Genomic DNA, 11,810 nt, shown 5'->3' on the forward strand with positions numbered 1-11,810 from the left:
AGTTTTCAGTGCACATAAGATAAAACCGTTTAACTTAAAAGTTTTTTTACCGATTTTTTATTTTCTAGTTTTTAGTATTTAATGAAAATGCGTACCGAATATTCCTCATTCTATCTAATTCATTTAGTGTATCATTATTACACGGTCTCTTACCTGACAATTTATTACAATCTAATTCCTCAATACATAGCCCTTCCAGATACTTTTTTTTTTAACAACCCCAAAAATCACCAAATGACCTCTCCTGCTGTGGGTCAGCAGCGGTGAGGGAGTGTCAGACTCTTGACTAGAAACCGTTTTGTTCCGTCGTAGGCCTTTTATGTACCAGGGCCGCGGTAACTCTTTCGAACAATCTCGCAGCCCAGGCAGGCCTTGGCCCTGTTGGGCCCCGCTGGAGTTACTGACAGTTTTCTACTTGTGAAGCCCTTTCATTTGATACCCGTATTGGTGGGATTGATAAAAAATTGTTATCAGCCATTTGGTAGCGGCGGCCATCTTAGATTTCAATTTTGCATAGTAAATTGTATTCTACTTGTTGAGACCTTTCATTTGATACCCATGTTGATGGGATTGATAAAACCTACGTTGTCCGCCATTTTATAGCGGCCGCCATCTTGGATTTAATTTTTTATAGTATATTGTATTCTGTTTGTTGAGTCCTTTCATTTGATACCCATATTGATGGGATTGATAAAACCTACGTTATCCGCCATCTTAGATTTCAATTTTGCATAGTAAATTGTATTCTACTTGTTGAGACCTTTCATTTGATACCCATGTTGATGGGTGATTTATAAAACTTAAGTTATCCGCCATTTTGTAGAGGCCGCCATCTTGGATTTTAATTTTATATAGTACATTGTATTCTACTGGTTGAGAACTTTCATTTGATACCCATATTGATGGGATTGATAAAATCTACGTTATCCGCCATTTTGTGCCGGCGGCCATATTGGATTTACAATGTTATTGATATTACTACATTGTATTGTCATCGGAATTAAAGGTGTATACAAAATTTCAGATTAATCGGTTGACAGGAAGAGGGTGAAATTTGAATTACTAAATTTGACCCAAGAATGAATAAATAATAAATAAAACAAACGGGGTAAGCTAAATAAAACCGTTTAATAAAAATAAAGTAGGTACTGATGACATGACAAATAGGTACAATGCCAATCTGGTATAACTGATGTCTATTCGGCTTGGCGGCACGAATTCTCCATTGAGCTCCACAGGAGCCGTGCCGTTTATCCGCTGACGGCGCCTTATTCTTAGCACTGTCACGAAACCATAATCAACAGAACGATGTGGTCCCTTTTCGGGTGCTGCGACCTTCCTAGATGGTTCATCTTAGGGGCGGATTTCTTAAACTTACGATTAGAAGTAGTTAATCTATAGCAGTGTGCCAGGTGTGCTCGAGACGTTACCATGACGTGAAGGTCGGCGCGGAGCCGGCGCCGGAGGTCACACATTGTTAGCACTTCATTCGAGAGCGTCATCGCCGGATCACAAAAGACGTGCTTTTATAAAAGCGCACAGATAAACTTTGCTCCAGTTTGGTTTCGAAATGTCGTCACAGTAAACGTTAAGTGATCTGATCACGAACTATGTAGTGTACGCAGTTGTATCAGACTCCGAACCATGGTGAAGTTATCACACGAAGCTTAGAGGTTCTCACACTCATGTGGTAAGTTATGCCTACCTGCTGCCTATGTACATATGTTTGAATTACTTTTTGCAAATATTCAACAAACAGGTATGATTATTGTCCAAATTACACGTTAGCAATATAAAAACATATAAGTATAGAGGCTTCAGCCTGAAAACCAAAATTCAGTTTACATTTACTGTAAATTAAATAATTATCGTTTTATCTTGGAATACACGAAAGTGGAAACACTCTCCGAGTATTTTTATTATAAAAGGAAAATATTCGAGGCATTGTATCGAGATAATAACGTCATAACTTTAACAAGGAGTGGTGACAAAAATGTGTCCAAGTATTTTAACGGAAATAAAAGCCGTTTGGGATTTTTATGAATATACTTTGGTCGCCTCGCTGACGCGCCCGGGGGATGCTGTGACGACACTCGCAGTAACCATAAGCCACACGTGTTAGTGTTTATATAGTGCAGAAATGGCTTGCTCGTGGTTTTATAGCCTCTACGTCACAAGGCAACGTCGGCAAGCTGCTCTATGTGACAGTCACTCCCATCGCCTAGTTATCTGGTTATTAGTGTACAAGTTCGATGAGACTTCGCTTTGATGTCGCTCTCGCGCTTTTTGTAGTGTCACCTGCAGCGTGGCATAGCATAGCATAGCGCGGCATATGCACGACTGCACCGGAAATTACCGGTGTATGACGTCAATTGAATTTGGTCCATTTCCCTGACAATTTCCGCCTACACGCGGTACGTACGGTTCGCTGCGAGATACATGAAAAAGTTCCACTCCTCACAACGCCACCTGATCTATAGATGCGGGTTGCTGAACATCTAGCAAAGTGCGAACCTTCGGGGAGGCAGCAGTCCAGCAGTTGACGTCTTTCGGCTGACACGACGGTACAGTGCGGCAGAAAGGTCCGATAGGTCCTTAGTAGATATGAGAGGGTTGGCATGACAGCACGCCTAGCACGAAACTAACGAAAAACTGTTTACAACGTAAGTAATGGGCGTCTGAAAATATTTTCCACTTCTCTAGCGCATTGTTATTGAAGTTTTATTAAAATCCGTGGGTGCTAGGAATTGTTACTCAGATAACACTCTAGAAACCATGCAATATGTAAAATATATCTGGAGTTGTATTTTGCAATTATTTGTGTTTGAGCATTACTTGTAATATTAATGGGCTGCGCTTCCTACCGTAGCCTCATATTCCACGGAACTAACGTGTAGTGCACGCGGCGCAGTCGCTCAATCATGCATGAAAACTATATTTAAGCACTGAATAACACACGATGCCAGTAATCGCGCTGTTCATAAGTTAGAGGAGTAATAAAGTTTCCAGCCGTTGGTTTTAGTCAATTAGGACTCAGTTCCCACGTCATGTTCAATGTAACGTTCGATCGCGAATATATTCAGTCTAACATATGTTTGCAGATTGACTATGAAAAGCTGAAAATATTTATCTGAAATCCTTATGAAGCATGAATAGAGCGAGCCAGAACGTGCCGCGTCATGCTGACAACAAATTTGTTTTTTTAAACTTCCTGATTATCATCGAGCAAGTCTTTAGCGATGTGTGCGTCTCCCCCCCCCTTCCCTCCTCCGCCCCTCCGCCCAGCTGTCACCCCCGCGATATTACGACCATTAATAACTCGCTGTCAACGGGTTTATTTTACAAAACATGAGAGTTGCCACCCCATCGCCCTGATTTTGTCGCGAAGATATTTTATGACGTGGCTAATTCTTATCATAGAAAATAATCTAGATATCAGTGCAAGTGGGAACATCGGTTCGTTGAGATGTTACAGAGTGTATGATATGAGATATTACACAAATCCCAAAAAGGCTGGTCGTATCAATAAATAATTCAGTTTGTAGTGTGTGCGGGCGAGCGTCGGCGCGGCGGCGCGGCGTGGCGTGGCGGTGGCGTGGCGGTGGCGTGGCGGGCGCGTGACGCGGCGCGCCCACAATATCTCATATTTGCTTTGTCAAATAAATCACCGGAACTGCTTATTGATCTGAAGTGAGAGTCGCGCCAGCCGCCCGGTACATACAAATACCCCTTACTCCTAAATAAACATGATTTATACTAATGGCAAAGACAGAAACTTGCTCACTACGTCGCGACTACAATACCTTTAGTTTTAGCTCGAAACAGGTAACTTAGGAGTTAAAAGTCAAACTTCGCTTACAGACGAACGTGTTCGCATTAATGAAATACATCATTTGTGTCTGGCGTGAGACGCGTCGTCGCCGAGTTAATTAATATAAGTGAACAACTTCACAACAAGAACAGTTTTTGTAATATCATGTCTACTTTGACTTATTAGTCCTGATAAACACTCTGTCATGACTTATAATATGTTTACGAGCTAAATAATTACTGTTCACCTGAGTTAAACTTGACAATCGTGACTCATGAATGGGCGACATGTAGGAAATAACGTTTTCATTCGTAAGTAGTTAAAGGTGCGGCGAGTGCTGAACATTGACCTGCGACGTGTCTGCAAGTGTCAGGCAGTGTGTTCGTGTTGTTGTTGCAGGATTCAATACACATCTGCGTTTATGTAAGGGTAAATAAACGAGGCAAATATCAAACTCCGGTTGAGAAATGGTGCTCGTCGGAAAACAAAGCTTTGACGTAGATAGGTAAGCGAGAGGAACATAAGATCGGTGCTAAAAAACCACTCGGAACACTTATGATAAAAGCTTGTGTTACTCATTAATCTGCCAGCGACTCGTTTATACCCCATTCAGTCTTTATGTAGCTGTGTATGCGAGCAGTATGAGAGAGATTTCATTATATTTATACATATTGCTCGTAATCGCGCGGCAGGCATCGCCGCGGTGCTGCACGAGTATTGCTCGTAAAGTAGAGCGCGATACGCCCGCCAACTGATGGAGGATAAATATTGAAAACACTAAAAATATCAGCGTTTATACATCTTTTGAAGTTTTGAACATTTTACTGTATCTATGTATTTTAGAATTGTAATATACATAACTACCTATACATATACATACTGTTATATATCAATAGCAGAAGGAAGATAAATGAACCGACTACTCAATGATAGGCACGTATGATATGATGTCATATTAACCTTTCGTATGGCAGGCCGGCGGATCCGCGCACAATAGATGTGGCTCTGCCTATACGTACTTACTTACATAATAATAAGGATACGCATAATAAGAAAGGTTAAGAGCCTATTTTATGGTTCTGGCATTTATTGCTCCTTTATCCGAAGCTATTTTCGAGCTATTGTCAAAACTTATCGATAGGATTGAGCCTTGTGAGTTGAGGCTAGTTAAACCTCATTATTATATGTAGATCTCATTTAATTTATCCAAAGGGGATGAGATACCTCCTAATGTGCAATAGACCTAAATAAATACACTAAGCATGATGCTGAACCTGTGTTACTGACGCTATTGAACGTGTGGTCGTATTGCTGCAGGGTGCTGCTGGCGCTGCTGGCGACGTGCCTGCGCCTGCACGCGCTCCTGCACCACTCCTACACGCTGCCGCCGGGCACCGTCCTCACAGGTACCAGGCACACTTGTTTACACTGATATGCTCACTCTTCACCAACAAGAACAAAATCAGCCTCAAACTCAATAACATAATAAAATGAAGGGATTCTGTGAAACGTTCCCGCGCTAACCGCACACACACACACACACGTACAGGTAATTAATAGCAGGAAGCATCGCAGTCGCTAGGAAACAAGCACTTTGGATGTTATTCACGAGGTGGTACCTACAGTAGCAGTGGGTCGCCGCGTGGCGTCGCTCGACCTTCTCCACACTCGGCGGAGTGCACTCCGGCGGGTGAGCTGAGTGCTCACTCACGGAACGAGCGAGAAAATGTGTCCTTGTGCCAGTGTGTAACTGTCACTCGATGTGCGCTGTTCCGTCGTTAAACTGGCGCTCGTAAACAATTAAACACATTATATATCCAGGTTATATCCACCTATAGAATTCTTTATGAGCGCTTTTTTTATTTTGAAGGCTGTTTATTTTGTTATGAAAATAAAGTTCCTCGTAATTAGTCAATCTTGGAAAATATTATTTTCGTGTGGGGATTTCCTCCAATTAATACCTGCGTGTCAGAGCCGCGTGTTCAGTTACCAAGTAATTAATACACAATTTAACTATATCAGCATACACACAATGCACAAACAAACTACATTTTGAAAATTGAAAGGAACGTTGTCTGATTGTAATTTCCGGTAATTACCGGAGTAGCTGTGCTCGTAAATTGGAATAGTCGCCTCCGGGTGGTGCGACATAAATACTGTGTCATTAACGCTGTCAAAATGTTATGTGTTAGTTTAGTAAAAGGCCCGCCTGCCAAGCGTGGCGATTAACGGCAAATACCTTCCTTATGATAGACACAGAAACCAGGCCCCCAGTCCCCGGCAGCTCCGCTATCCCTGGCGCGGGTAGCGGACAAGGTAACGGCGGAGCAGGGGGTGCTAAGAATCTCCGGAAGAGATCTGGCTACCCACCCCCACGACGAAGGCCCTGGTAACACACAACATACGCACACTGAGGACTGACGAAAGGATCTGCGAGCTGGAAGAGGAGTTGAGCAAGTTACATTGGGACATTATAGGGTTATGTGAAGTCCGTAGAGAGGGAGAGGACACCGTAACCCTGAAGTCTGGTAACTTGCTCTACTACCGGGAGGGAGACCAAAAGTCCCAAGGTGGTGTCGGGTTTCTCGTTCACAAGTCCCTCGTGAACAACATAACAACCATCGACAGTGTGGGGGAAAGGGTGGTATACCTAATACTCAGAATATCCGAAAGATATTCGCTGAAGGTCATTCAGGTATACGCACCGACCTCGTCACACTCCGTTGATGAGGTGGAGGCTATGTATGAGGACGTAAGTAGAGCCATACATAGTTCCAAAACCCACTTCACTGTTGTTATGGGGGACTTTAATGCTAAGTTGGGAAAGAAAAGCGGTGATGAGTTGAGAGTGGGGCAATTTGGGTATGGGCAACGGAACCCTAGGGGACAGAGGCTGGCCGACTTTCTGGAGAAAGAGGGACTCTTCATGATGAACTCTTTCTTCCAGAAGCCGCCTCACAGGAAATGGATCTGGTTAAGTCCCGATGGTTTCACGAGAAACGAGATAGACTTCTTCATGACCGACAAGAAACGGGTATTCAGCGACGTCTCTGTGATCAATAGGGTAAAAACCGGTAGCGATCACCGAATCGTAAGAGTCTCGCTGAATATTAATGTTAAACTTGAAAGGTCCAGTCTGATGAAGTCTACGCTCCGAACTACTCGGTCCCATATCCAAAACCCAGAAAGCTTTTAACTCGAGCTCTCTAATCGCTTTGCTTGCCTTGAGAACCTAGCATCAGTGGACGAGATCAACGACGGGTTAGTGGAAACTGTCCGCACGGTAGGATCTAAGTTTTTTAGACCCTGCCGTAAAAATAGACCTCATAAATTGACCGACCAAACCTTAAACCTCATGGCTGAACGACGCTTGCTATGCAATTGCAGTCTTCCAGTGACGCGAAGTCATATAGGCAGCTCAATAGACGAATATCTAAGTCCTTGCGACACGATCTGCGTCTCTTTAATACGAATCGTGTTAAAGAGACCATACAGCGAAACCAAGGCTCCAAAGTGTTCGTAAAGGACAAGTCTATTGGGCAAAGCCAGATGACTAAGCTGAAACGGGAAGATGGCAGCATAGCGTCGACCAAGGCAGAGGTTTTAGGCGAGATCGAGAGGTTCTATGGACAGTTATACACTTCGGTCGCAAAGCCAGTTGACAGCTTGGCAGGAGATCCAAGAGCCAAGCTGTCCCGACATTATACCGAAGATATCCCGGACATCAGTCTGTACGAGATTAGGATGGCCCTGAAGCAGCTTAAGAACAACAAGGCGCCGGGTGAGGACGGAATCACTTCAGAGCTTCTGAGAGCGGGTGGAACACCGGTACTTAAAGTCCTCCAGAAGCTCTTTAATTCCGTCCTGTCTGCATGCAGCAGGGGTGGGGTGGTGTTGTTCTTCAAAAAAGCTGATAACAGCCTTTTGAAGAACTACAGACCCATCACACTTCTAAGCCATGTTTATAAGCTGTTTTCAAGGGTTATCACGAACCGCCTCGAACACAGGCTTGATGACTTCCAGCCTCCCGAACAAGCCGGTTTCCGAAGTGGCTATAGTACCATAGACCACATCCATACGCTGCGGCAAGTTATACAGAAGACCGAGGAGTATAACTTGCCATTATGCTTAGCGTTTGTGGACTATGAGAAAGCCTTCGATTCGGTGGAAACATGGGCGGTACTTGAGTCACTCCAACGATGCCATATTGACTATCGGTACATCGAGGTGTTGAAGTGTTTGTATAATAAAGCCACCATGTCAGTCCGAGTACAGGAGCATAGCACGAAGCCGATTCCATTGAGAAGAGGCGTAAGACAGGGGGACGTTATCTCCCCGAAACTGTTTACCGCCGCAATGGAAGACGCCTTCAAGCTCCTGGAATGGAAAGGACTTGGCATCAACATCAACGGCGAATACATCACTCACCTTCGGTTTGCCGATGACATCGTAGTCATGACAAAGTCGATGGAGGAACTCAGTATGATGCTCGATGGCCTCGACCGAGTTTCACAACGGGTGGGCCTGAAAATGAACATGGACAAGACGAAAATTATGTCAAATGTCCATGTTGAGCCCACCCCAGTCTCTGTTGGAAGCTCGGTACTCGAAGTTGTTGACTCATATATCTACCTAGGACAAGTATTTCAATTAGGTAGGTCCAACTTCGAGAAAGAGGTCAACCGCCGAATCCAACTCGGCTGGGCAGCGCTCGGGAAACTACGCAATATCTTTCCGTCCGACATACCTCAGTGCCTCAAGACGAAAGTCTTCAATCAGTGTGTGTTACCAGTGATGACTTACGGCACCGAAACGTGGTCTCTCACTATCGGCCTCATCTCAAAGCTCAAAGTCGCTCAACGAGCTATGGAGAGGGCTATGCTCGGGGTTTCTCTACGTGATCGAATCCGAAATGAGGAGATCCGTAGACGAACTAAAGTCACCGATATAGCCCACCGGATTAGCAAGTTGAAGTGGCAATGAGCAGGCCATATTGCTCGCAGAGTGGATGGCCGACGGGGTCGAAAAGTGCTTGAGTGGAGACCACGGACTAGCAAGCGCAGCGTAGGACGTCCACCAGCAAGGTGGACAGACGACCTTGTGAAGGTCGCCGGAAGACGCTGGATGCAGGTCGCCTCCAACAGGTATCTGTGGAGATCTAAGGGGGAGGCCTAGGTTCAGCAGTGGACGTCCTATGGCTGAGATGATGATGATGATAGTAAAAGGCTTTAATTTTCGTTTAGTATTAAATTTGTTTTAGCGTAGTTACGCATAAAAAACATTCAAGTGGCTTATTTTGCCTAACACAGGGGGTGAGCGGTTCGACTACATCGTGGTGGGCGCGGGCGCAGCGGGCGCGGCCACCGCCGCACGCCTCGCCGCCGCCGGGGCTGACGTGCTGCTGGTGGAGGCTGGCACAGATCCCAGTTACATCTCCAAGGTGAATTACTCACCATATATCCCGTCAGAGGTGTCAATTATTATATCATCTTGAGTACGTACTGGCGTTGTAATGCTTATTGCAATTACGTTAGATCCCCAGTGCGGCCATGTTCCTGCTCGGCTCGGAGCTCGACTGGCAGTACCAGACGATCCCCAACAACGTGTCGTGTCTGTCGTCCCGGGGCGGACAGTGCCGGTTCAGCCGCGGCAAGTGCCTCGGTGGCTCCACCTCCATCAACTACATGCTGTACACGCGCGGCAACAGGCAGGACTTCCACGACATGCCCGTGTCCGGGTGGACCTGGGAAGACTTCAAGCCATACTTCTTAAAGTACGAAGGTTTACAAGACTTGAACCTGCTGCCATCCTCTTCTAAGCCATATCACAACACTTCAGGTACGATGCGCATCGGTTTCTTTGATGATTCCCAAAACCCGTGGCACTCCAGGCTCATACGGTCATACATGTCTCTAGGATTACCAGAAAATCTTGATGCAAACGCAGATTCGCAGATTGGTGTCAGTCAACTTATTGGGTACGTTTACGACGGAGAGCGTATGAGTACGGCGCGAGGATATTTAGCAAGAGATGATGTCAAAAGAACTCTTAAGATCGCTAAGAATGCTCTGTGCACGGGGGTTATTATTGATAGAAGAAATGTCGCACGTGGTGTCACTGTTGTTCAAGGTTTGTTGACGTTAAAAGTATACGCGCGCAGGGAAGTGATCCTAAGTGCTGGAGCCATTGGAACTCCGCAAATATTGATGTTGTCTGGTGTAGGACCTGCCGAACACTTATACAGTTTAGATATTCCAGTAAAAGTGGACTTGCCAGGCGTAGGAGCGAACATGACGGATCATGTGCTGCCGCTCATTTTGGCTCAAGTTGATCAAAGTAACCGAATACACGACGATGTGAAGAAGCTGGCGACCTGGACAGACCAGCTCGCCCAGTTACTTGTCACACGGTCAGGTCCTCTCACTTCCAACGGATTAACGGATGTGAGTGTGTTCATCAACTCGCACTGCTATGACTTCACACGAAGAAAACTACTGAACGTAAGCTTTGATGGAAGCAACTGTGAGCTACCAAATCTTCAAATAATTCATGCGTACATAGAAAGGAACTTATTGCCTGCAGTTAAGCATGTGTTCCAGCGTATCACAGGCTTTAATGACGACGTCGTGGAACAAATAGTAAAAGCAAATGAGAACCACGCGCTCATTGTAATATCTCCAGTTCTCTTGAGTCCCCATTCAGTCGGATATGTCAGGCTTGCTAGCTCCGACCCTAGCGTTCATCCCGCCATCTTCCCCAACTACTTGAGTGACGAGAGGGACGTGGACGAAATTATGTTCTCCATACGTATAATCGAACAGCTCATGGAGACGCCGCTGTTTAGGAAACGGAATGCGACTCTGCTTCATTTGGAGTTGCCAGGATGTCCTGGTATTAGCGAGGACAGGTCTGGCTACTGGAGGTGCTACACCCGCCACGTGACGAGCGCGGTGTTCCACAGCGCGGGCACGTGCGCGCTGGGCGCGGTGGTGGACGCGCGGCTGCGCGTGCGCGGCGTGCGGCGCCTGCGCGCGGCCGACCTGGGCGTGCTGCCGCGCGCGCCCCGCGCCTCCACCGCCGCCGCCGCCATCGCCCTCGGGGAGAGACTCGCCGACATGTTGCTCGATGCCGAAGATAACTGACTAGCTGTCACACTGCTGCTGGACTATGACTACTGTACAGCACTTATAGTCGGTATGGTTCTGTATATAGTAACACGGCTAATGTGCGACTGCACCGCAATACGCACTCGATGCTGACAGGTTTAGGGTCAATTCCCACTGAAAGAGCAGCGGCCGGCAGCGGCCGTAAGAGCACGGACAATGTAAGAGCGCGGCCCGCCGCGCTCGCGCTCGATCACTTGCATTTACGGCCGCTGCCGGCCGCTGCCGGCCGCTGCTCTTTCAGTGGGGATTGACCCTTATGGTGTCGGCGGCGATATATCACACATCGCAGGTCTACAAACACACGAACTGTGCTTTCGTCACCAACTTAATATTACGTATTTATTGTTATTGAAGTCGGTATTTGTGTGTTCCGCGAGTAGTAAAGTTGGCAACTCTGTTGATATTAAATCTATCGCTCGTGAAGAATGTGTTTATGTTCCCGCGCCGAGCCCCGGCTTATTGATTAGTCTAAATTAATTTTGCTTTCACATCAATTAATTTTAAAGTAAAGACATCTATTCACCAGATGAAAGACAATTTATCTTTCGATATCGCCCACAATTATTTACAAACAGCAGCGGTCGGTCAAATATTTACATTTGCGAGTTGCGAGCCACTCCGTGCGGCGGGAAATTCTAATAATTATGTACAAATAACAAGCATTATGTAATTAATCTATACATATAATAAATCTGTAAAAAAACTGTGTCTGTACATTGAATATATAAAAAAAAAAATATTGGGTGTGGCTTAGAAACAGTAATGGAGCACAAATAAAAAAAAAATTCTGTCTGTTTGTCTGTATGTCTGTTTGTTTGTACACGCTAATCTTC

General features: G+C 45.6%; 1 protein-coding gene across 1 annotated transcript; it reads left to right on the top strand.

Moving 5' to 3' along the window:
* Positions 1-1,421: 1,421 nt before the first annotated feature.
* Positions 1,422-11,075, top strand: LOC124637863 (ecdysone oxidase-like). The gene is made up of 4 exons (XM_047174581.1): positions 1,422-1,690; positions 5,129-5,217; positions 9,121-9,251; positions 9,346-11,075. Exons 1-4 carry the CDS (start codon positions 1,686-1,688, stop codon positions 10,951-10,953), a joined length of 1,833 nt encoding a protein of 610 aa, XP_047030537.1. The 5' UTR covers positions 1,422-1,685; the 3' UTR covers positions 10,954-11,075.
* Positions 11,076-11,810: the final 735 nt, after the last annotated feature.

The sequence above is a fragment of the Helicoverpa zea genome, chromosome 16 (genome assembly GCF_022581195.2).
Source record: "Helicoverpa zea isolate HzStark_Cry1AcR chromosome 16, ilHelZeax1.1, whole genome shotgun sequence".
Lineage (NCBI taxonomy): Eukaryota > Metazoa > Arthropoda > Insecta > Lepidoptera > Noctuidae > Helicoverpa > Helicoverpa zea.

Bases quoted from the DNA above. Each gene is read 5' to 3' on its own strand.
- LOC124637863 (XM_047174581.1), top strand. The intron at 5,218-9,120 runs GTACCAGGCACA...TGCCTAACACAG, and splicing joins GCCGGGCACCGTCCTCACAG to GGGGTGAGCGGTTCGACTAC. The intron at 9,252-9,345 runs GTGAATTACTCA...CAATTACGTTAG, and splicing joins ATCCCAGTTACATCTCCAAG to ATCCCCAGTGCGGCCATGTT.